At 37.5% G+C, this 26,424-nt stretch overlaps 1 protein-coding gene across 3 annotated transcripts in view; it reads right to left on the bottom strand.

Annotated features, from left to right (window-relative positions):
* The window catches only part of LOC105836074 (leucine-rich repeat and calponin homology domain-containing protein), a 45,144-nt gene extending 18,841 nt beyond the window's left edge, over positions 1-26,303 (bottom strand). For 2 of the 3 annotated variants that reach the window (XM_012679856.3, XM_036283795.1), the window contains exon 1: positions 25,338-26,303. In XM_012679856.3, the coding sequence (XP_012535310.1) occupies positions 25,338-25,524 (187 nt within the window). In that variant the 5' untranslated portion in view covers positions 25,525-26,303. The remainder of the gene's footprint in view (positions 1-25,337) is intronic. The other variant, XM_012679855.3, reaches the window with a different exon arrangement.
* Positions 26,304-26,424: the final 121 nt, after the last annotated feature.

Consider the following 26,424-nt stretch of genomic DNA (forward strand, 5'->3'; position numbering starts at 1 on the left):
AATGTTGAACAATATAAAATAAATTAAATTATAGATAATTTTATTATGTAAAAATAAAATAAAAAGATAATGCATTATTTTCATTTACTTTCGGGAATCTGTTATCATAGAAGTGTTTTCTTGGAAAAGATTTGGAAAGTATTTTTGAACAGATTTATTGAATCTAACATCGATTTGCAGTATCAGATAACTTGTCAAAGTATCAATATTCTTCGTCTAACTCAAGTCTGGATATTTCAAAGTCTGGTGAAGTACGGTCGATGTCCGCGTCGCAAGGGCGTCGGCCTGTCTGACAAAGACGGGGCTGGAACCCCTTACCAACCCCCATGGCCAACTCCCACGCAATATTGGATTCTCTGTCAAGCACCGTCTCTTTGTGCAAAATGGCAAAATTCTGCGGTGAGCAGTCGCGTCGCTAACATGATGTATTATGGGTCCACTGTTGTAGAATTCGTTCCGACAGCGTATGGCATGTCATCATAATTCACAGATTTAGAGGTGTATGTTGTTGGTGGACAGCTTTTCCTCTCTTTCACGAGACATAAAATCATATTGGTGAAAGCATGGGAGGCAACACCGAGGAATGACTCTCGTCTCTGAATACACTCGTTAGCACACTACAAGTCGACGGAAAAATTCATGCTTCTATTGTATTTCGAGTAATAAATTGAAAAGATCTTGAATTTTTTAAAAGTATTATCATCAATTAATTATATTTCAATTAACGAAATATCAAATACACTATATCTATTTCATACAAATCTATATCTATTTCTTACAAAGCTGTGTTTTACGAGAAAAATGTATATAAAAATTTTTTTCTCTCTACAAAATTTAAAGATACATTTTCTTCCCTAAAAATTTTTTATTTTATTTTTTTAAATATTTGAAGTATATTTCTTTATTTAATACATATGGTGGCGTTTAATAATGTGGAATTTAGATATATGTATAATGCAGAGAAATATGATATTAATAGACATTAAAAATGGATAAAAATAGGTAATTTAAAGCTGCTCTAATTAAAAGACATCAAATCAATAATTTTATATTAAGTTATTGAGTTAAGGAGTATTACTGGTTTTATTATCGTACGATTTATGAAAAAGAAATTTTATCTTTCTGTGCCGCGTTCAATCATCATAATAAAAGTTAGCCATACTGATTTCAAATTTAGGAATGGTCGATAAAAATCAGCGGAAGCGTTCGTGTGAAAGATTGTCTATAAATATATCTACACTTCTGTTCCTAACGGTTAGACGGACATGATAAATATTGCATGGCCGTACTCTTCGCGGTGATACAGGATGTTTCAGAAAGGGTCGATGCACCGGGGACATTTCAAGGACCAAGGTCGAGGTCCTATCGTTGAGGATCAATACGCAATTGCGTGACGCGCAGTGACATTATTTACGATACAGGGCGTGGCAGTTTTATAAACTCATATACACATTTTGCTACCTAAAATATATCAGTACATGATTAATTAATAAATCTTGTTAAATCATTTATTCTTTTTGCTAAATAAGAATGTAATTTTTATCATGCTTGTGAGACATTCAAAATTTAATTTTTTACAAATAAAAAATATTTAATTTTTTATTACTAGATTAATTATAATTGTAAAAGGTACAATTGAACTGTGCTCTTTTCTATTGAAAATTGATGTCAATTTTCGCATGGAAATTGCAATGTTGAATTTTTGATCAATCGTTAATCGTTATATTGTAAAATTTTAAATTAATGTTATGCAGGATATATTTCCTAGGAAAAAATTTGTAGCAGTTTCGAACATGGAATTACTTAATCTATGATGCTTGATGAAAATGATTAAGAAAGCGACAAGGATAGTTATACTAAATAAAATAGTTTCTTTTGTGTCACAGGCACATCAAGTTGCAAAATCAGTGAAGAGGTATACTTATTTTGCGGACTCCACGTACAAAAGGACAAAGCTTTGACGGAAAAAGAAATTGCGGAAAGTACGTATACTTCGCCATATTTCTATGTGCTGAAACGCACGATACCGACGGTCTCGCCCGAATAAATGTCCAGCTAGACGAGACAGTCGCTCTTTAACGTTTGTCTGGCAGCGACTTTGCCCACCGTTTCTTTCTCTTGTTCAGGTTTCCATTTACGTGCGCGACCAGTGAGAGACGTGCGCTCTCATAACAGGTAGCCTTGAAGACTGAGCCCGGTCATTTCCTCGAATCTTAGCTGGCCAGTTCTGTTGTGTCGCAGTGTAACGAATGAATGGTTGCAGATTAAAAAAAAATCCGAAAGAAAAACGCATCAAAATTAAGAAACGAAAGAGATACATGGTGAGTTCGATAAAACTCACGACATAAAAATAAAAATGGTATCTTTTTAAAAATTATGTTACAATAAAATTAAAAGAAAGTACACGGAAAAAATTATGACAATACACACAGCATTAAAACTAATTGAAAATAATTTTATTAATTAACTAACAGGTTGTTTCTAATTAGACTAATATTGTTAATACGTCATTTTTCCGTATACAAGAAAGATATTTCCATATAAGATAAAGAGTCTGTGTAATATCTTCCCATTTTATAAAAATACTACAATACCGTACGTTTTTAAACCAACAAATTTTTTAATAATTGAATTATAATTACGATACTGAGCTATATATTGATAAAACCATTTGAGTTTATTCGTAATATACAAGATAAATATCTATACGAAATGTAGAATTCAATTACAAATATGATTACAGATAGCGATTAGGATAGAATACGTGATATAGGCCACGACGTGTATTTCCCTGGGGCAAGATAGTCCGCTCAACGGCGTTATTGAATGGATAGAGAAGTTTGTTTAGGCTTAGAGAGCCGGTTTACCGCGCCCCTACCACCTGAAGATATGATGACGCACGGATAGAGCTAGTAGATGATAGGACTGAAGCGGCTCTTTTAAATACCTGTATAGAAGGGACCATGAATATCCGACTTAACGATAAGACTCGACGCACTTGCTAGATGATGTAGAGAAGCAGTTTATTTTAAGCAGTTAAATAAAGGTACTTTTTTCATGTTTGCTTAATTCATATGTCTAGTGTGAAATAATTTCCATTTTTCTTGTAAAATAGAATTTTACAAACATTTGTTTTTCAAACATAAAAATTCAATATCTTTTTAAGTTTTCACGTTTCAACTTTTTATGGATTTCCACTTGAGAAACAAGGAAACTTAGCGGACTGATAATGCTGTGTATGTAATCTAACACACAGAAGCGCATTATTGTTGCTCATTGCAATTTTAGAGATAAATATATTATCTCTTTAAATCTAAAGATATAATAAGAAAAACATATATATTTTTAAATTATATTGTCAAAACAAGAGAAAAAAATATAAGATATGAAACTGTTTCTCTTTCTTACAAAGAATATTGCAGTTACAAAACTCTCAATCGTAAATATTTTGAACTTAAACAAAGAATTAACTTTTTATAATTGGATCATAGTTGCATTAAAATCACTTATGCGATAGTGCATAAGAATCGAGATCGAGTTTTGTTATAAACGTAACATTGCCGCGTATAGACGAGTATTTGTTTCACATTTCAGTATGGCTATAAACCCTGATGCCACGAGAAACGGATCTCCTCAGGTGTGTCTTGCGCGAATCGTTCAAGGGAAAACGTCACGTCTCCGTGACACGACGTCGTCGGCCATGAGTTGCAGGTGAAATTGACTTCTCGTTAATTGGAACGTGTCACGCACCAGTCGAGGATTTCTTCTCCGGTGTAGGAAAATGCGAACTTCGAAGGCGGAAATTGGCGATATTGATCGCCCGGTATTATCGAAGATGTATTGTGCAATACCCGTCTGTCTAAAAATAGATGGGACGTAGCGACGGCTTGTTTTAGAAAATAGAGAGGTAAAATATAGGGAGTAAAATATAAATTTAAAAAAACAAGAGAGATTTTTCAGATTTTTTTACACGGTAGTATCACGCGCAGCATTTTTTATAAAAAGCAAAATAATTTTTTAATATTTTCACGTTTTGTTTTGAGAGTTTCGAAATTTTTGGCATTGATTAGCCAACACAAGAATGTATTTCTGTCGAATGACGGGCTTCGTTTGCGACGATGCAACAGTGTAACGTAACGTAATATCAATCCCGCGTCAGCCGGTTTTATTCGTTACGATCAATCGGTGATATATATTACGCCAGCGATAAGTATATCCGGCGCCGTAATCATCGTATTAATTTATCTCAGCTATACTTCACATAAACAAGCTACTGGAATAGCTGCTGTAACACTCGTAACTAACAGCATGAAAGATAAAAATAAAAGAGAATATTAGATCAACATGTGAAAATGTAACTAATATAATTAATTAAAGACAAGCTTTATATTCGACCATAACTGGTGTAAATATTTCTTGTAATTTTATATATCGATTCAAATTCAATATGAAAAAAATCTTTCAAGTATTTCTTCTACATTATTCAATTCGTAGTGTCCAATTATATTCAAGTTACATTTTTTAATTATTCCAATAGGTCAATTGTTGTTCCCTCAATATTATCTTTAATTTAACTATATAACCAAAACAATGGAATTAAACTATTTAATTCAGGAAATGTTAAATTTGATTCGGCTTTAGCTTTTTATTTTCTAGATGCATACGCTAATATATGTAAACGCGACTTATCTTGAAACTAAGCAACTCAATCACAAAAATGAATTAGATAAAGCAGTTTCTTTTCACATGTTTTGTGTAAAAATAATAGATTTCGGCATACATAAAAGTGGAAAAAAAACAAAATCTTACTTAACTCAAGGAATTGATTAAAATTTGATTCTTTAATATCTAACAGTAATAATAATAAAATAATAATAAAAAAAAGAAAAGGAGAATGATAGATAAGCATGTCCGCGTATAGTCTCCTATATCCAAAGTGTCTAGATTTTTCTCTTTATTTTCATGTACTTGCGGAAAGAAGATCTATCGCTTACGCACGTTTGCGAAGAAGAGCAACTTTACGTTGTTAAGTTATCCTGCGCCGAGATACGCGGGGCCGTAAGAGCCCGCATAAGGACCGCCTCGAAACCGTGGAAACAGAGTGAGAGGAAGAAAAGGCGATCGATAACGGTCCCATGGTGGTAAATATTGCCCAAGGGGTTGCAGTCAAGAACGCAAGGTGCTCCGCGCGCGCGTTGCTCACTCCGGCGTTGCACACAGCTCGCGCTCCGAAACAAAGTGAAATATTCACGGTGTTATCAGCGTGAAATTTGACCGAGTTACCTCTGCGGGAGACCGGCCGGAAACTTGGTGCAAAATGCACGTACCATTTGCACACCGTACTGCTCGCCGCAGCGAAAACAGTTTGCATAGAAAAACATAGAAATCTCGACTCGCTAAAGAAAAACTAAAACTCTTTTAAAGACTTTAAGACTATTTTTCTTCGATCTCACAACGTTCATAATTTCTTCTTTTTTTTTAATGTCTATAATTGATAAACAAAATTATTAAAATCAAAGAACTAATTCCTCCAATATTATCCATTATCTCGTTGACTTTTTTCTGAAACAAAATAATTCTTTAGAGAGTGATATATTTAATAGACATTATACTATATATCCCTTTCGCTGTTTAATTTAAAATTCGTTCGGTTTCGTAATAATTACTTATTTCCCCGAGACGCAAGATAATATAAGGTCTTCAAGTAATATTAAGATCGAGAGAGCCGCAAGCCTCTAAGATCGTCTTTATGACATTGTCATTGTGACGTAGCGCAAACTTCGCTAGTTCCGCTATGACGCAAAGCGCGCTGTTACCGGATAAGACCAGCCGGGGAACGAAGAAGAATCGATAAATCCGTCCCTTTCAATGAGTGCGTAAAAGCACTCTTTCGAGAATTTCCCATTCGCGACAGTCATCGTCGCGCACTTCGCATGCCTCGCTAAAGCGCGATTCTCACGTAATTGACTTTCGCCGTCGTCGCCCCGTCGTCACAGTGGCGACATACGCGGCCATTGTGCGGGCCAGAAGAAAAATATCGCGGGGGAAGAGAAGAATTGTACACGGCGAGAAGAAGTTCATGGCGCATCCGTCCGACGAGGCGACTTGAGAAACGTTTCTTCTTCTTGGTCGTCGTCGCGTGCTGTCCTTGAACCACGTCGCTATTGCCGTGTCATTGGCGGGAGAGACGTGCGTCAAAGACGAAGAGGTGTGCACGACGAGATGGAGAACCGCACAAGAGTAAGAGGAAGGAGAGCTCTACCTCTCTTTCTCTCTCTCTCTCTCTCTCTTTTTGTTCCTCGTCGCTTTTGTAAAGGACCGCCACAACTTCCGGCGACGCACGGACGCAAGCACGGACGAGACTCGCATACTCGATCGAATGCTATGCGGAATTCAAGAGCTCGCCGTCGTCTAGGCGAAACTCGGTGACGCTCGCCGACTGACGTTATTTATCGTGGTAGCCATCGTTAATGATTGATAATTTTGTCTAAGTAATTAAAATGATTTTTGTTTTAACTGAATTACACACTAAGACTATATTTCTGAAAACAATTTCGGTGCATTATTAGAAACGCTTTTAAATTATTTTTATATCAAAATAATATACATATAATATATATATTTTTAATATAAAAGTATTTTTAAAGTGTTTTGAATAATGCATGAATCGAAACTGCTTTTAAAAGATGTAGCTTTAGCTGTGTAATAAAACAATTTTTATTAATATATACATGTATATATATCAAACAGTAAAAAAATATTATTAAAATAACGTTGATAACTAAAGAGCTGTCTCGGAAAGTTATTTGCATTTATATGAACTAAAATAGAATCCTCTGGCGCCACGCAGCCGAAACTGCACGCTTTAAAGCCGATATTCGGTTGATACATTTTCATGCTCCCGACGAAATTGAATTCGCCGGCGCTGTAACGCCGGAAATCTCGTGCGTCCCGTGACGGGCAGTGTTTGGATTCCCGTCTAAGTTCTGACCGTTCAGAGATAATTTCCACGACAACCAGTCGTCGACCATCTGGTATCCGACGACCAGGCATGAATTACGCGCGTAGAAACTCGCGCGGAATTGAATTACGCAGAGTTGAAAACGATACGTGCGGAGACGACTTTTTTTTATGGGACATTTTCTTCGCGAGAAAAAAATCAACCTGTCAGTTAAGGAGTAAACGCAATCCGTTCGTTTCAAATTTTATTTCGTAAAATAGGATAGACGTAGATATTTCGAGATGTTTGTCACGTTTTCACGATACGGTTTGTATCCGTGGTGGATGAGACGGCTGATGCGTGTCGAACAGTGCGTTGTATTGTGCACGCAGCAGCGTGCCCCCGGCCACGAGTTCGACCGTGCGTGATTATAGATGTATGTACATTTGGCCAGACGTGCCGTGGAGTGTGCATGCACGGACACACCGGCAGGAGAACAAAGGAGACGTTTTTTTCCCGTCGAGAACGCTTCGATTTTACGCTGACGCCATTATACAGGGTGTCCCAGCCACGCCATTTTTTTAATAATTCTGTTTAACTGACATCTCGATTGAAAATTCGTAATCGGTTCTTCCTTGTACGCAAAAGTATCGAGCCGTCATCAATAATTTCCCGAACGAAACTAAAGGATTTTTTATAAATAAAGTTTCAGCGGTGTGAGTAAAAAAATATAATGTATCGTTAAAGTTAGAAAACATGTCATATCGAACGCGTCATATAGGAAGTATATTTATCAAAGATACACGCAATGGTTTCGCAACGTTTCCGCGTGAATTCTACTTTCGCGCGTATTGTTTGCGGACTCTCAAATAAATATTTTTTCATTAACGTCGTTCCCCCAATTACGCTGGGAAAAAAAGAATTTTCCCTTTTTTCCTTGTTTTTTTCCTCTTCACGGAGACTAGACCATAGTGCCAAATGAGCGTTGAGCGTGTTTTCATTGTACGCACCTCATCACCACGTTGTTATGCTTGACGTGAAAGAAAACTGTGCCCTCGCGCCGGGGAAATGAGAATTTGTGCTGGAAAGAAAAGCTCAAGAAAAGATGTTGGCGGATAATAATGTTTGCTGCGTGGAAACGTAATCAAAGGATAAAAACGCGAAGATTTTATTAAAACTGCAACCACGACGGAAAAAATGACGGAAACAGAATTGCAGAAAAGAATGTTATTCACCGTTGCAGCGTCGGACGTAGACATACTGTGAATTTAATGTATGATCGTAATTTATTTCAGACATACGCTAAGAAAGAAACGTTCAATCGCGAGATATATACATGTGTATATATGTGTGACTAATTGGAGCAAGTAACTGTATACCATTAGATCGCAATTAACAATTATCTATATCTTGTATCACAAAGAATTATCTTTATAAAAACATTAATAAACGTTGCAAAGTATTTTATTAATTGCAACACGCACGCACGTGCTGATAGCTTCTCTAAGAGATTTACATCTCGATGCTCGTCACTGCAGCCGTTTTCTGTTATCGCGATCTCTGTATGAATCGGTTCGAGATGCGACTGTGCGAAGGGCTTAAAGGCGTCTCTGTTCCCCACAATTTGTGCTTAACAAATGACGACTTAAGATGATTGTCGAGGCGAAATTCATCTCCACGCGTATTATTCACGCGCCGTCGCGCCTCCCAATTTAAACTCGCAAAGCCAAGAGTCGCGCTTTCGCAGATTGAGTTAGCCTTAATGATGAGACGGCCTACAAATTATACTGATGTGTTATCGAGCTTTGACAACATCGTAGAAGAACAGGAAATGGCTATTGAGACACATGTGAAATACGTCACATAAAAAAACTTTATAATTATATTCCCACTAAAGAGATGACTAATACTTATAAAGTTTATAAAGAAATGATTTTGTGAAAAATACGCAACACACAAAAAAATATAATAAGTCATAAAACTGATAATTTATTATAAACTTTATTATATCTGGATATTCACAAAGTTGGTTTTTTAATTTAGAAACTGTAATTCTAATAAGAATCCGAACTCTCCATTAAAAAAATTATTCAGTAAATTAAATTAAATAACGAAAGATCGTGCATTGCCTCGCATTTTTTTTCATACATAAATGCACGAACTGCTCACACTTGGCTATCGCTTTTATTCGTCATTCGTGAGATGCATTATTCCGCTCGCGATATACTTTGTACCAAGGGTGCAGCAAATGGAGGTTGTACATTTTCAGGTTCGGATATGGCACTCGTGGGAAGGAGCATGAGGGATACAAGTCGTCTCCTTCTCTATATTCACGCATTTCCACGTATACCGCGCACATCAGTATATTCGAATACAAATTTACGTAACATGCAAATGTTTCGATCGTGTATCGTCGCACGAAATGCATTCAGCGGAAAGCGGCTTTGATCTTTCGATCGTTATTACTCGCGAAATGGCTCTCGGCGCAAGTTGAATCGTGTCAGCTGCAGAGAAGTCACCGTATAAATCAAAGGACTAAAGGATTCGCTACTATATTAACTTGTCATGCTGGAAATAAATGGTTAATGAATGTTTATTTGCAATCAAATTAATTTTTGTTTTAAACGTAAATCTAGATCAACACATTAGCTCAATTTTTTATTTAAAAATACGTTACATTTGTATACCGTATAATATGTAAAAAAAAAGATACGCGTTAGATTTTTCATCCGAATGCAATTACGAAAAATTATAATAATAGTTTAACTGACTCTTCTAGAGATTTAAATAAAATATATTTTAAAAAATTAAAGATTAAATTAAACTTTTAAGAACTTGCAATCTTAAGAACTCTAATTACTAGCTTTAATTAAAATTTGAGAATTAGTTAAAATTCTACAACAAAACTTCGAAAATTTATGATCTTTCAAGAGCTAAAAAATAAAAGTTGCCCATGGATTTTTTATGCTGCAGGTTCACAATCTCGTAATCTCATAAATCTAACGATTCGCGTGCAAATTGCGTTAGCAAGAATCGCAGATTAGATGCGCCGATAACCCCATGCTTTTATCTTGGCAGATAAATGGGAGCAGCGGTGACTTCGAACAATGAGCGATCGGAAGAGGCGATATTCTACGTGTGTAACAATGGGAGCCATGAGATAACTGGTATTTTCGACGACGATGCGATCGACATTGAAGATTCTTATAGCAAATCGGTCAAGCAACGAGGGAACCAGCCTATACATTGTGGTAAATAAATTCTTTCCGTCATTCCCCTTTCTTGATTATATGAAAAATGGGACATTTCTTGCTAAATATAACTCTCATTCGATCTGCTAATCTTTCAAAGAACGAACCATTGAATTTTATTCAGTATTAATGGAAACGTTGAATAATTAAAAGGGATTTTCGAGTTTCTACATTTTTGGTCGCGAGAAATTGCACATCGCGACCTAGATACGCCACAAACGTGCGATTAAATTTGATAAACGAGTGAAAAAAAAAAGAACACTGTGAGGCTGTGCGTAGCTGTGAAATTGAATTCGTTTTAATCGTGCAGCCGAGAGATATCGCGCGCGATGTCACTTTTATTAAACAGCATGGTTGTTTTAAAATCAGACAACTCCCCTTTTCTCTAATACCCAATGTAAATAATTATATCTACGAAACTTTTTTCTTCAAATTAAGAAATGACCGAATAAAGTTAATGTATAATAAAATTGATACATGACTCGCACAAGCTCGACAAAAAATTATGCTAATAGTTGCGTGACGCTGAAGGACAAAGAATTCAAGTGACTTCACCGTGTATAACATCGGAAAGTTAAAGACAGGGACAAACCTGTTCTTTTGAGTTATTCTGACACTTTCAGCATTTAAAATAGCACAGTTGTGTGCGCAGGCTTCGAGGAAAGAGAAAGGAGATAGAAGAAAAGCTTATCGTGGCAACTGAAAAGAAACGGCCTAATGATCGAAGTCGAATACCCCCTTACAAAAGGAAAGAGAACAGATACGTTGATTGTTAGATAAATCTTGAGAAGCCTTCGGGGTTTATCTTCAGGAATTTCTGTGAATGCATAAATGTCTACGTGCCTGGGGCATGAAAGGATACATCCGACGTCATACATTTGGTCACGGCTGTATCGAAGCCGTGCATAATGACGATCAGTTTCAAAAGATTGTATATTTCTTAACGCGAATCTTTTACGGAAATGGTAAAGATTGACTTCGGGAATATCAAATTAACCGAGAAATCTGTTGATAGTCCGTCGAGAGGTACGTCGCGCCGGAAGAAAACAATTTTCGATTCGAGCGAAACGCAATCGTAGGACGGCTTACTCACTCGGATTAAACACTCAACAATAATGGCAATGAATCGGTCTTTATAGCGGCTCGTAAATACGAAAGATAGCCCAGTCAAGCGGCGTCCGTGTGTAGCAGACGCAAGCGTGCTGCATAAGCGTGCATTATGACGCTCGTTGACGTTCCATCGCGCCAATTTATCAGTAGATAACGCGGCCGAAGAGTCGACTTCGAAGTCGATGGATCGATATGTGGGTCATACGATAGGCGCGAAGGATTATGTATGCTAAACATTGTAAGCATCTTAACGTCCACTATACTTTGCATATCAAAGCATGGCCTAAACGTCAATGTATATCGCCATTATGGTAATGGTAGCAATAAAAACAGCTAATGGGATGATCGATAAGTAACAGCTGGTATATGACACATTTTGTGAAATTAAAGAAGTGTTTAAATCAGAAAATAAAGTATTTCCCGATACTTTTTATCTTTTTCTATAATAGTGTATGTTAGTGATGCTTTTGATAATTAACTAATATCGATAATTTACATATTTTTTTAGTTAATGTAAAAGTTCAATAGTCATATTTTAAGAAGAAATTGGAGAATTTTACCGTGAAAAAATTTAATATTATAATTTACGTACATATATTTGAAATAAAAGCTCAATCACAACGGAAACCAATCGTCATTTGCGAGAATCCAAGTAAAGGTTCGCGATTCTTCTTTGTGTATACACGATTGTATTTAAAACACAATTGAATGCAGGATGTGGATGCCCTGGTTTCCTTTCTGCATGTTTTTTCCGAGTTTCCATTAAGCTCCAAAGCACTTGACATAGATGATATAAACAAAGTGTTCTCTTTCCATAGAAGTTGCATAGAATTACATTCTTAGGGATTCTCTTTCTTAAGAATATACATTATATTTGTTATAACTTTTTCAGCCTCCCTCTTTCACAAATTTATTATCACTCAATGTAATAATTTAATGGTGTTTAAAAATATGTTTTACTTTTCGAAACATTAGATATTAGTTTATGCTCTATAATTTTCACTTTGACGCATTAGCATCACAAACGACGAGTTTCTTAAATTAATTAATTGTTTATAATATATAAATACATATGTATGTGTATATATATATATATATACAGACATATATTTTCTGTGATATTTTATATATATATATATATATATATATATATATATATATATATCGAGAGAGAGAGAGAGAGAGAGAGGTTTTATTTATTCAAATTCTAAAATAATTAAATAATAATTGCAGTGGTAAAAATAAAAATAAAAGTACAATTAGCATATCACAAGCCGGCATGGAAAAAAGTCAAACCACAATTTGCACAACTTTCTTCTAAACCATCGATAATCTGCGGAAGTTACTTTATCTTCGAACAACGAGTGCAACAGAGCGAGGGTTAGTACAACTCTTTCACAAAGGCTGCTACTTATAGACCGTGAATACTCCTTTTGGACTAACGACTTTCGAAAACTTCCACGGTTTAAACAAGCATCTCGTTAATAAAATAAAATCTAAATTAATTAACAGCGATAATGAATTAATAATACACAAGCTACACGTAGATAATGAATTGGAAAATGGACAAAATTTAAGATAGCAATCAGAATCAACGTAATTAAATTCTAGGAAAAAGAAATTGTGATAATTTGCAGAATAATGTTTGTTATTATTTCATTTCGATTAACTGAAATAAAATAAGTCCCGATTAATTTGTTAGTTCTGTTTCTAGAGAAAAAGAAATACAAAATCTATGAAATTCATTTCACTTCAATTAATTTAAACCAACGCGTTTATACGCGGAAATAGACTACAGGATAATTGCGTGAACACGTGTATCTCTTCGTTAGTGGAATTACTACTTCCTTTTGTTTATTTTTTAATTTTTATTGAAAGCTACGTATATTGCAACGTATATCGAGAATTACTGCACTTTTCCTCCGGATAATAAGTATCAGCAGAGCATGAAATTGTGAGGTCGAATACCAGAGTCGGGATGATATTAGTGCGGCCCTGCGATAGAGTTAATTATAACTCGGCAACGAAACCACCATGTTGCCTTGCATATGCGATACACACGAGGAATGGTGGCGCATATGATACAGTGACACGCGCGTTATACGCAAATGACGAATAAACCGTGACGAATAGCGAAAAGCGTATTAAAAAAATAAACCTTGTTGCGCCGCACTATTTTATGAAACAGACAAATAGCGATTACTTGCACCAGGGTCAGCGTTAGACTTGGATCACTCTGGAAAACTCATCTTCCGAATAATATAACAAGCTGAACGCTTTTGCGGCAAAAAAAACGACGAGAAGTCGTTCAAGTCGTATAGAAAACTGAGCGACATTGAAAACTGCAGTAAAACAGATATAAATAGACATAAAACAACAAATTTGAGATAACGCAGGCTCCGCTCGCATTTCAAGTTTTGCCAACAACAGCAAAACCTTACGGGACTTTCGCTACGGTTCCAGCGCGTCCATTAATTTTTCCGCTATCAAGTAGTCTTATGTTTTATCCATCGCGCGATAATTAGAGCTTAAGACGCGAGGGTGTTGAATTAATACACCTCATCAAGGAGCCGTTACAAGCTCGCGTGCTTGCTCGCGCGTGCGGCACTAATTCGCAAAGGCGATACACACTCGCGTTTGGATGGCGTCTCTGAATCACGAAACCCGTAACCGGAGTAACCGCGACCGATTTGTATTAACGTACGAACGCGCACGGTAAAATACACAGTGCATTATTCCCCAGTTAATTAGCCGCGAAACGTTATCATTAAGCGTACGATGGTACGCCGAGCTCGCAAAGCTCACGTGCAGGCCTTCGAGGAGCAACGAAAACCGCTTTCGATCTCTATCTGTCTTTTTCAACCAAAATCATAACATTTTTGCCACATTTTATATGATAATTGTGAAAACATTGCACAATAAGGCACATAACTGTTCATAAAATTTAAATCAAGCGAATATTTTCTTGTTATTCTAATTCGAATTCATTTAATAATTTTCTATTAGATGGTCTTTCAGATTAATTTGGTTAGGTATTACTTATCTAATAACGCAGTTCTACATCAGTTTCGTTCTACGCCCATAAATAATTAGTGCGCGTGTTTAATTTCAAAGTGAATATGCATTTATTCATATACGTTTAAGTTCCTCTATTTAATTTTGAAACGTCATTCTTTTTAATACATCGAGAAATTATCAAGCGATTATATTAGCTGAGTAGCAATATTTGAATTTTGCTTAGAGTTTTGTCCGCGGAATTCAGGCTAATTGGAACGCGTGCGCGGCCAATACCGGAGGAAACGCGCGATATTTCTCTTAGTCACCGGTGCATTATATATGCACAGGCAAAGGACAATAAACGTATGACTGTCCGGAGGCACGCGAGAGAGACGCCACGCCGCCGGCACAACGCCATATCGGGCCGCATTCATCTGGTGGTGGGTATATAGTTGGCGCACGTGCGACACGAGGCATAGACCTCAGATGTGACAGGCACAGAGAGAGCCCAGACTGTCTCATTACGTAGAAGTGTCGCGCCGCATTTGGCACGAGACCTCCGCTCGCCTGTTTTCATTCATATTCGTCGTCGTATGTACGCGAACAAATTAGGGATAAGGACCGGGAAAGGTCGCGCTCGCCTTTGGCACGCCCGCCTTCGCAGCTGGAGTCGGAAAGAAATTAATTAATCACGACGCGTGAAGATGTGTTACGAAGGCAGAGATTAATTCGTGAATGCCTAAACTCTTTGTTCGTCATTAAAACTTGTAACGATTAACATGTACAAGTGCACGGGAAATCGTAGATTGAATAACTTTTTTTAAAAAGTTAGCCTTTTTAGAATTTCGTTATTAGTTGATAACATTTTGACTCTTCTCCCCCCCAAAAATTGAAGAATTTCTCGTATGTTACAGAAGAAACCAGATAATATACCAACTTTATCTATTGTACATAAATTCATAATTTTTATAGATTTTTATAGATAATTAATGTGAAAAAAAGTACATTTAATTTGTAACTTTATAAAAAAATAAGCGCAAGATAATACAAATGGGAAAATAAATCATTAAATAATACATATCTAAAAGTATCTACTATTCGTTTCTCTGCGTAAAATAATATGTCGTTAATAATATAATTAATATATATTAATATTTATGAATATGATTTATATGAATCTGAAATTATTTATTCGCGTGCAACCGAAAAAATGCGTTTTGCATAATATTTTCATAAATTTAGAAGATAGCCAACCATTAGGCTTTTTGCACAATTGTCGATAACGATGTGAATTAACGCGTTCCGGCGCCACGAAATTATCTACGTTAAAGCGAACAATGTGAATGCTCTGTCCGGTTTGCCGACGATCTTCATTCATATGCCTACTGCATATACGTTGAATGATAGGACGATTAGACAAATAAGCACCCGGGTGATGTTCGTGAAGCACTACTTTTTACTGCATCGATCAAAAATAAACCGATTAAAGGGTCCTCTTTATTCCTTGTCACGATCAATTTCGTTACAAAAATACTTCTCAGCATGAAACTTTCCAAAGAATTAACATCAAATATAAGGCCGTTCTTCTTTTGGTAATTTATGTCTACAATAAAGCGGCGTATGAATGTGCTTTAATGAACACATATTAGTAATAATATTTTTATATTATAATAAAATGTAATAGTATTTATTAATTTAAGAAAGAGAAGGAAAATCAAAAAAATATATAATAAATGCACTGCGTAAAAATTGCTGGGTTAAATAAATATTATATCAAATATGTAATATTTACTTATTCAATGTAAATAAGTTATATAGATACTGATAACATATTTATTTGTTAAATGGCTTTTTTTATCGATGTGCATCCATAAAAATATATTCTGAAATAATAATCTTAATATTACGCTATCAGAAAAGAAAACATTTGCGATCTTGAATATCGTACAATTTTCCACTGAGGCAACGTATCTCAAAATATATCGCAATTGCCATTGAATTGAGGCATTTTGTACAATATATTTTCAAGTAGAATTCCTCGAACTTTGGACGCTTCGCAAGCATGCAAGAGATTTCGTCTCGCCAGAGTGCTCCCTTAGCAGGGACGAGTGCTCTAGATAAACGACAGGACCGGATTACGTTGGCGAACTTTGCGTTGCCTTACGGCGCGTTCTGAAATAGCTCATCAAAATTTCGTTAACAGTTCGCATCGATTAATTACTTAGCGTCATTACTCTGCCATTCAGCTCGATAAACTTTATGAAGAAAAAAAATCACATTTATCGCATTTTACGCTTTCTGACGTAAGTTTAAAACTCATATTGATAATGCTAAGATAACGTGACGCGTGCCTTAAATTTTTTTCATTGACAGATCTCAAGTATTATCAATAAAGCTCGAATCAGTGATAACAATCAGTATAATAAAGTCGATATTAATTATTACCGCAGTTAATGATCGGTATTTCCGATAGCTATGTTTTATTCTCGGCATTTTGATAATCTATTTCCGGTATCATTGTTACTGTACTAGCTATGTTTTAACGTGTTTCAGAGTCAACCCAGTGCGCTCTGACACACCCAAATGTACTTTGGCCACGTTTTCCGTTTCACTTTGTTTCGCGCCAGCTTTACTGTAGAGATAGAGGTAGATCTAGCGCCGTCGTGCACTCCATCTCGCTTTGGGGGTGGCAGTAAGCCGAACACTTCCGACGCTGATAAACGAAATCCGAGAGTAGAGGCGCCACGACGAACCCGGCAATATAACACATTGTGGAGTATCGACCTTTTGGCACCCCTGTCTCTTGCAGCTGTGGTGCCTCTATCTTTAGCTCTTTGGACGCGCACACGAATATCTCTCTCTCTCCCCCCCCCTCTCTCTCTCTCTCTCTCTCTCCCTCTCTCTCTTGTATTCATGGTACAGCACATCCCCGTTCGGCACGCGCGCAAATCGCACGCCGCTCCACCCCTGTAAAAACACAGCGCTTCTCACCCTCGCGGAAACAAACCGGACGGACGCGGCGTTTCGATACCGCTGGAGATAATTCGAAGGGTCGTCGCCACCCCCGATGGTCGTATCCTGTGTACCGTACGGATTTTCGCGGATCGGTGAAGGTATGGTCGATCGACAAAAAGTTTTTCCGTTCTTTCGAGATTATTGATCATCGGAGAAAATAATTTGTGAGAGGAATTCGTAACTCGTCGAAACTGAAAACGCCATTCCCGTTTTCCCCCGAGACACAAAGCTTATATATATTTTCGAGGGTTGTAAGATTTAATTATAAATAAAAGAAGAGGGTCAAAAAACGAGCTCAAAAGATGTAAGAAAAAATATAAAAACTGCAATTTATTAATGTTTCGATTATACTTATTAAAAAGTACTCTTGAAACCAGTCAATTGTTATTTAGAACATTTTTTCCATTTCTGTCAATTCCGATGATATTTGTTTCCAAAAAAAGTATTTTTTTAAAGGGTATTTTATCTCTTTACGTGCGAGAATATACTTATAAAAAAATATGTGTCTCTTATTTTTATCTATATTTCAATGTATCCAAAGCTTATTAAAAGGAGGGGAACACTTGGTTGTGTCCCCTTGTTAGTCATCCTCGGCCATAATAACAATCTTGAATATTAATGATACATTCACGTTGTAAGTTTCTTCTTATATTATTTAAAGAATAGATTTCTTCAAAAAAAAAAACAACTTTATTTACAAACTGGAGAATTTCATTAAACATTCTGATTCGATTTATATCAATGCGTTATTATCATATTAATGTGATATAATGTTTGCATTTTCTTCGACATCGAATAATATTATTTGTTATTACAATATTTACTAACTTCCCATAATTCAGAGAACGATTTTCTGTTATAATCACTTGCAGAATACTCAATTACAATTTCCATTAATTTTCGCCAAATTAATTTCTAAAATTCGATACATCATTGCAGAGTTCATCACGCTTTACGGGCAATTAATCACTGTGCAAACTGATGAACACGAACAGTATCCGGAATATACTCCGTTCTCAGTGGATCGATTGGAAAATCGCTTTAATATTACGCTGCAATATTACGGAATATTCCTAAAGCGATTCAGGAAGGAAACACTTTCGTTGTGGTCGGCCGATCCTTGCGCGACAGCTGTTACAGAGGTAAGCAGGTTTAAAAAAAAGAAAGGAAAAGAGAAAACACAGACGAAATGAGAGCGAAGTGATCCGAGAGGTGAAGCACGATCACTGTTCCCGAACGCACTCGATCGTGCTTTTTTAAAACAATTTCGTAAAAAAATTACAAGTATCATAAAGAAAACAGAGAATGAATGTTCAAAAGAGTCCCTGAAACGAAGGATTAATGGTCGCCTATTCGCGACCGCTTTTTGCGACCGCTAATCGTTAAGTCTCTGACTAATGGCTATTGTGCGATTACGTACATACGGTCAGTACACTGAGAACAAAAATGTTAATTTGATTAAATTTTCCAACTAAATTAAAGTTTGTCTATTCAAATATTTATATATTTCAATTAACTATATAAATACTTGAATTGAAATTTGTGCATTTAAATTAAATGCATAAATTCTTGAACTGACAAATCAACAATATTTGTTTTCTCAGTGTACGACAAATGAGTAAATGATCGATACATACGTTCATAGTCGACGAGTCTGACGTGGGCGGTGTCTCGGCGAAGTTGCAAACTTTGTTTTACGTATTACCGTTCTCGGATTCCTTCGATCGATAGTGGATCGATGCGACTCTATCTACATTGTCTCATACATTGAATAATAAATTTGCAGATGCACGGGATACTTGGTTTCGTCAAGAATTTACGGCAGAATAAATTATTACGTAGGCTCTAAAGAAAACTGGAACCACTAGAACAATTAGAAATTGTCAAGCAGAATGTCGTTTCTCCTTACGTTCGTCGACGTAGCGGTAACCTAACCGTTACAGCAAAATCACAATGACCGGCGCGAGAAACATTCGCATATCGGTTTTCCGCAGTGCGGACGAAAGAAAAAAAAACACGTAATAAACGAGTAAAGGAAACAACTTTGTCGACAATTTCGCCAAGGTCGACGTGAAAGAAACTTACGTGAAGAAACGCACGGCACCGCATGTTTTCTAATCCTCCAGACTGTATGTGTACGCTTTAAGACGAAGGACGGATATATTTGTTGAAAATTGGATACCTAAGCCCGCTTGAAACGAATCCTGGCTAGCAACAGCGGCCGTGGGCGCAGCACACGTACACGGACCTACGTGCGACCGCATCTCCCGGCGAAATTGCACTTGGCAGAGAAGCTTTCGCGCAGAATGCCAAGGCGTAAACCTCAGCGCGAGCAGTGAGATTCTGAAGATGTTTAAAACCCGGGGATATACAGCCGTGGTGGATATAGCTCCCGGTGACTGAATTACCGGCCTGAAGTAAATGGAGTAAATGGCGCATGGTAAGAGGGAAGGCGCACAGAAAGGGGTGTCACACCCTTCTTCCTTATACTCCGCGAAGAATACGCGCGGTATACCGTGACATAATCGATAAGAGTTCTGACCGAATACGCGCTAGGAGAGAAAGTCGACCGACGCGAGAGATGAATAAGACACCTGGGTAGCACCTGGCCGAGGAATAAATGGAAGGCTAACGGAGATAGGCGAATAATTTGCACGCGCATTGTAAAATGAATCGAATCGTTGTGAAAGTAACACAATGCACAAAATATCGCGAGAAAGCTGGACGTTGGATATACACGGAATAAGGGAAAGATAAATTTGTATGAAATGTGTACGTAAAAAAAAATGAATATGCCGTGATACGTAATGTATATACCTTTTTCCAATATTCTGTAAAACGTGAGTTGAAATGCACGCGCGCGAAAGAGCGAGAATCATCAAACCAAGATAATTATTATTAATTTTCAATCTCAGTATTGATTTAATCTCACAAGCGAGACTTAATAAAAGAGAGGACAAAAAAATGTATACATTTTTACAAAACGTTTTTCTCCGCGATGACGAATCAAGCCTGTCAATACGATATCTGTTCTGACAAGAGTCTCCCAAGAGAAGGGGAGGAGAAATATAACGTTAACTGGCGCGTATGAATGTTTCATGGGAGTATCCGACGCGAGAGTAAGCTGTCACTTCTCTCTCATCGAGCGAACTGCGGTGTAACATGGGGGGTCCGTTAATGAAGTTACGTCCCTCTCGCATGGTGTCGCGGGACCCATCGACCCATAAGACGGGCAAGCGGCAGTTCGATAATAATTAGGAAAGTACTAAGGGACATAAAAACGAAGGAAGGAGGCTGGTATCGACGGTTCCCTCGTCGTCGGCCCATCCTCCAGAGATGGACGGCGCCAATTCGCGCTATCGGTCCGTCAGTCAAGCGAACGTCAGCGAAATTCGATAAGTCCGCTATCCAAACGGAACGGATATATGTAGACGCGCGTCGTGTTATTCCTGTAATAGGAACTGTGACGTCCAATTTTAGACGCGATCCAAACGAGATGAATGGCCACTTAAGTTACCCCCCTCCCTCTCTTTCTCTCTCTCCCTCGCCTCTCAGAGCCGCTTTTTCAAGAGAGCGTGGATAAAAGAAATCAATAAGAAAGTGTCTTCACTTTCTCCGGGTGTCAGTGCGCTAAATAATGCGAGCTGATTATCACTCGTCTAGCGTCGAGCTTGGCCGTTAATTATGCCGACGCGGTGAAGATATGTGGGGCAATGCGTTTGCCGGGCTGCTGTAAACGAGCGGGAAAGCTCGTGGGCTCGAACATGGGAGTAAGATTATTATTAACGCGCAGTCCGCGCGGTATTGCTGCCATAATTGAGACCCGCGGATGAAAAAGAGATCCCACGAGCAAGCGTTATCTCTTCCCCGCGTTCCCGGCACGTTAGGCGTCGGATACGCGAGTAAGAAAGTACACGCGTGCATAGGAAAGAGAGGAAAAAAAAAGTGCGAGTGTGCGTAAAGCACCGCGAAACCAGACCGCGAATATCCGCGGCGTTCCGCTCAAGAATTATGAATCACCGGCGTAAAATCTAACTGACGTATAATAGAACGTGCTCCATACGAGGAAATTACCGCGGGCCGGGCGCGAATTAGAATCGGCTGGATAGATTCCTTCTTTCCTCCTCTCCCAGCGCCGCCGGAGAATAACCCGCAATTTGTCGGCCTCGATGTTGCACCGTGTCGATTCGTATCACCGTCCGATACGTAATTTTTTGCAGATTTCCACACCCACACGCGCGCGTGCGGATTACTTATTAACATGTACAAATGTCGATTGAGTCTCTCACTATCTCGGGGGGAAATACTTAGAACTATATATATATGACTGAATCACTGATTAGAAGAAACAACTTGTTAGCTGCGACGTAGAGCGAGAATCTCGTATACTTCATCCTTTCGGAAGATGCAGGCGCATCGGCACAGCCATGTCTAAAATAATATTGCGAATAATAATATATTGTCTCGACGAAATAGTCGAGCAGCGAGACTTCGCAAGTTTCAACAAACACGCTACTGTGTCAAAACGACAACGACGAGCAATATACGGAAACCTCTGTGACGCGTGAACCTCTTAATTTCCTTGAAATTATCGGTTGTCGGGCGTGTTTTATTACGGCAACAGGAAGCACGGGCGCGCCGCGATAGCGGCGTAATGTCCGCGGCCCCGGCACGCCGCGTTTTGAATTCAGGCCGGACCACGGCCTGATAAAAGGAGAAGAAGCAGGACGTCGTCGGTCTATCAAGCGCGAAAATTATAACGCGGAAAGTCCTTTGTGCGCGACGCGAGAGGGTTACGGGGCACGATTGCATGGTCGCGCACGCTGCGTTTATGCAGCACGACAGAAATAAGCAAGACTCCTCCCCCCCTCTCTCCACGGATGCATAACTTCGGCGCGTGATCTTTCTTTTTTCTCTTCTCGTTTCTCATCCTCGTTTCGCTTCTCTCGAGAACTTCGCGTCACGTCGGCCGACGTGTTTTTACGATTACAGAAAGTGGAACGAGAGATGGAAAGGAAATATGAACGAAAGATGGGAACCCGCTAAAACCATTCGGTTTTCGGATATCTAATCATATCAAAGTTCTCGAGATTTAAGTATAAATGTCATTTTCAAAGTAGTTTGTTAAATTAGTGATAAATAAATGCTAAAGAAAAATATCGTGACAAAGTATCATTCTTTTAATGTTCATAAATTTTCAAACAGTTAAAGACAATATTAATATGTTATTAATTTTTTTAATATGTTATTAATTGTTATTAATATTGTAATATTATATTATTAAATAATACTAAGTGTATTTTGTTTAAGCATAAAAGTAACAATTTTATTCTGTTAATATGAGACGTACAATGTATAATATAATATTAGAAAAATTAATTTGTAATAAAAAAAATATGTATATGTTCTTTTCATTTTATTGTGTGTGTGTGTGTGTGTGTGTCAACGTACTATAGCATGCTAATTACATTATTTACTGCAACTTGATTATGGAGATCCCACGAGTTTACATTTCCCTGATCTGTTTTCACGCTCATTTAATATGTTTGTATTCCTATGTATACAGGAAGAGAGAGAGAGAGAGAAATCTTTATGTACGAATAACGATACGTAAATTTTGTATTTTCTTACTGTAAATTTTAAGCTTCATAATTTCCAATATTTTACTAATCGGGAGGAATATGCAAGGAATTAACAATAATTTTATAGAAATGTGTGCTCCCTTCGGCTTGCGGCTTGGATTTTATGAGAATTTTTATGAGCCAAAGGGGATACGTGCAGTAAATAGCGTCGAAAAAAGAATTTTTATGTCTGCAGTGAGATTATTCCGAGTGAGCTAAACTAAGCCATGAGATTTGTTTCTCTTAATATATTTTAAAATAAAACTATTATTAAATTTAGCCATATTTATGAAAACATATTTATCATGTTTTATTACATAAATAATAAAAAGGGAGATCTATTTTAATTTATTTTTTAAAAATATAACTTTAATATTTTTAATATACCCGGTTAATTTTATTATTTAAAAGGTGAAAAAATAGAACTGACGTAAAAAATATAGTCTCTTCGCAATCTGTTAACATTATATATTAGGTGTCTTATTTTTAGCTTAACTATTTACAACACGGAACAATTAAAATATAATAAACATACATATATTTTAGATCGATTTAAAAAAACGTAATGAAATTCGATAAATCGATGTCAGACATTATAATACAGTGCAATGCAAATCTAATTCATTAATATATATTTCAAATCACTTTCCATGTGCTTAGCAGGATGTTTAATAAATCTGCTATACCTATGTTTGTTACAAAGTCCTGCAATCAGTTGCAATTATCGGTGAGTAATGCACGCCAGATGTCGAACTTGGCAGGTGCATGTGCGTTAGGTAATGCTTAAAGGTTTCTTTGGTCATTGCACTTGGCATAAACGGTACTATGTATTCGCTTCTTGAATGATCCAAGGGAATTAACAACGTTCTGATGCGAGGTGTATTCGTTAAGAGATAATTCTGTCTTATACGTATCGTTTTTTAAAATAATAAATAGCAAGAATTTTGAAGAATATTTCTAAATAGGATACTAATAGAGTATTAACATTAAGTGGATATTTTATATACAAATTTTTAACTTGTAAATTAATGTTAAGGAAGACAATTTTTTAAAGGAATTTTTAGACTATTCCAAAGACGATACTGAGAACCTTTATAATAAATATTATTAAGCTTAAAGGATATTTCTAATTAAAATATTAATATAGATATTAACATTAAGTAGATATTATATATTTTTAACTTGCTAATTAATTCTCCGAAAGACTTGAAGAGAAGAGACTCTGAAGAAGAAAAGGAATGTTTAAATTATACTAAAATTAAACTGAGAATCGGAATAGATATTTCTGTTCAATTCTCAGTTCTTGATCAAACTTCATGCGTCTATGATAAGATGGCACCTAATCTAACATGCATTAATCATATCGTGAAGATTTTGTGCGTGCGTGCGTGCGTGCGTGTGTATGTGTGTGTGTGTGTGTGTGTGTGTGTGTGTGTGTGTGTGTGTGTGTGTGTGTGTGTGTGTTAGTATTGAAAATACAGGTTTCAAATACGCATTATAAACAGTAATGACGATTTGCAAAAAAACCCTGAAAACACCCTCGTAAACCCAATTTTCGTTACATGTGACGCTGCTCCAAATCCATCGAATAAACTTCATTCAAATACCGAAAAAAAGTTAATTTGACTAAATTTTTCGACTTTAATTAAATTTCATTTCAAGTATTTATAAATTTAATTTAAACACATAAAATACTTAAGCTTCAAGTATTTGACTGAAATTGAAGAAATCGAATCGAAAAAAATTGATTCAAGTTGAAAAATTTAATCAAATTAACAATTTTTTGTTTCAGTGAAGACACACAGGTAAGCTTTATCAAAAATAACAAAAGCATCAGTGCTTTTTCCAAGCATTCGTATGTTTTCGAGATTATATTATACTAGAATTCATTCGTTCACCGAAAATAGAATAGATTTATATTTAGACAGATATTCTTACGTTATCAGAAATAATAAACGTGTCAACGCTTCTCGAAACTAAAACATCTCGTATTTTCACAGATAGATTACATTTAGATAGATATTTGTAAAAGTAGCGCAAGAGTGTGGCTCGCGGAGACAACCTGGATTCACTTTCGTACGTAACGTGCCATGTTCACGCGAAACGTTGACGCGCTCGTCGAGGATAATCGGAGCGGTGCAACGAGCGTGCATCAACACGACGACGCGTCAATCGCGCGCTGCTGACACACGCGTGCCCGCGGTGACATAAGACGCGCAGCGAGCGTGAACAAATGAAATTTGGCGAAACGCAACAAACCCGAGCTCGATCAATGATCCCTGGTTCTCACTCGCGTTTCGAGAGCGACCATCCTCGGCGGGGGGAAAAAATCGGAAAAAAAAACAAAAGAACTGCAACTCCGGGAAAAAGCCCGGGAAGAAAGTAAACAAGGTATAAACTCACCGGCGATCACGGTGTCCTGGAGATTGTACTTGGCCGCGCCGGCCTTCCCGACCTTCGGGAAGTCTTTAAGTTTACGGCCGCTCAGCTTGAGCTCGCCGCTCAGGTGCGCCTCCTCCAGGATCCGCTCGAGGCTCCTGGTGAGCTGCTTCTGTATGTGGCCGCTCATGTTCGACGCAACCATCGCCATATTACATTTTTCGGGCACGGGGGCACACGCGGCGCGGGTTCCGCAGCACGCGACGCGGCTTCGGCGACGCACCAGCGGCCGTAACCGGAGGAACGGGCGATGACGGCGACGGCGACGGCGGCAGCCTCCCTGGCGTAGCACTCGCGCGCGCGCGAGACGCGCGCTCCGGATCCGTTCGTGCTACGAGGAACGCGACAGAGGGGAGTATACGGGTGCGACACGCGAGTCGACCACTCCCCCGAATGTCAGTGCCGCTACTGATCGTCTGTGATCGTCGCCGCCGCGATTCGACACACGGCGTCGTCGTCGGCAGCGTCGGCTCGCGTCGCGTTCCGCGCGCGACCGTCGCACCATCTGGACGGGCGACTGTCGGCGAGCCGTCCGTCGCCATGACAACCGAGAGGAAAATCGAGAATCGCGAAAATTGCGGATATTAGATTTCGACCATACAAACGACTTAAATCGATCTTTGCCCGCTTAGTTTCGATTGGTCGAATTCTGATCTCTAATTCATGACAGAGAGGAACCTGAGAGCGGTCATCCTGTCGTTTTCCAATGCATAATTTTTAAATGCAATATTGAATTTTCAAATTAATTTAAACAAGCGCGTTGCAGGGAAGAAAATTAAAAGTTAAGATAAAGCACATTCCAAGCATCTTTTACTTGTACATATAATTAACAAACAACACTTATATCTCTAAAAAAAAAAGAGATAAAATGGGAGAATAAATTAATTCAATCACATTTGCGTATTGAAATAAAAATCATTGAAAATGCATCATTATAAATTTGACTTTTTTAAAATAACAAATTAGTTATTTTGATTGCTCTTTAATAGTTGTTAGAAATATGAAAATATATTTATGATTAAAGATTAAAAATAAATAATATCTAAAGGTA

Source organism: Monomorium pharaonis, chromosome 3, assembly GCF_013373865.1.
Source record: "Monomorium pharaonis isolate MP-MQ-018 chromosome 3, ASM1337386v2, whole genome shotgun sequence".
Classification (NCBI taxonomy): domain Eukaryota; kingdom Metazoa; phylum Arthropoda; class Insecta; order Hymenoptera; family Formicidae; genus Monomorium; species Monomorium pharaonis.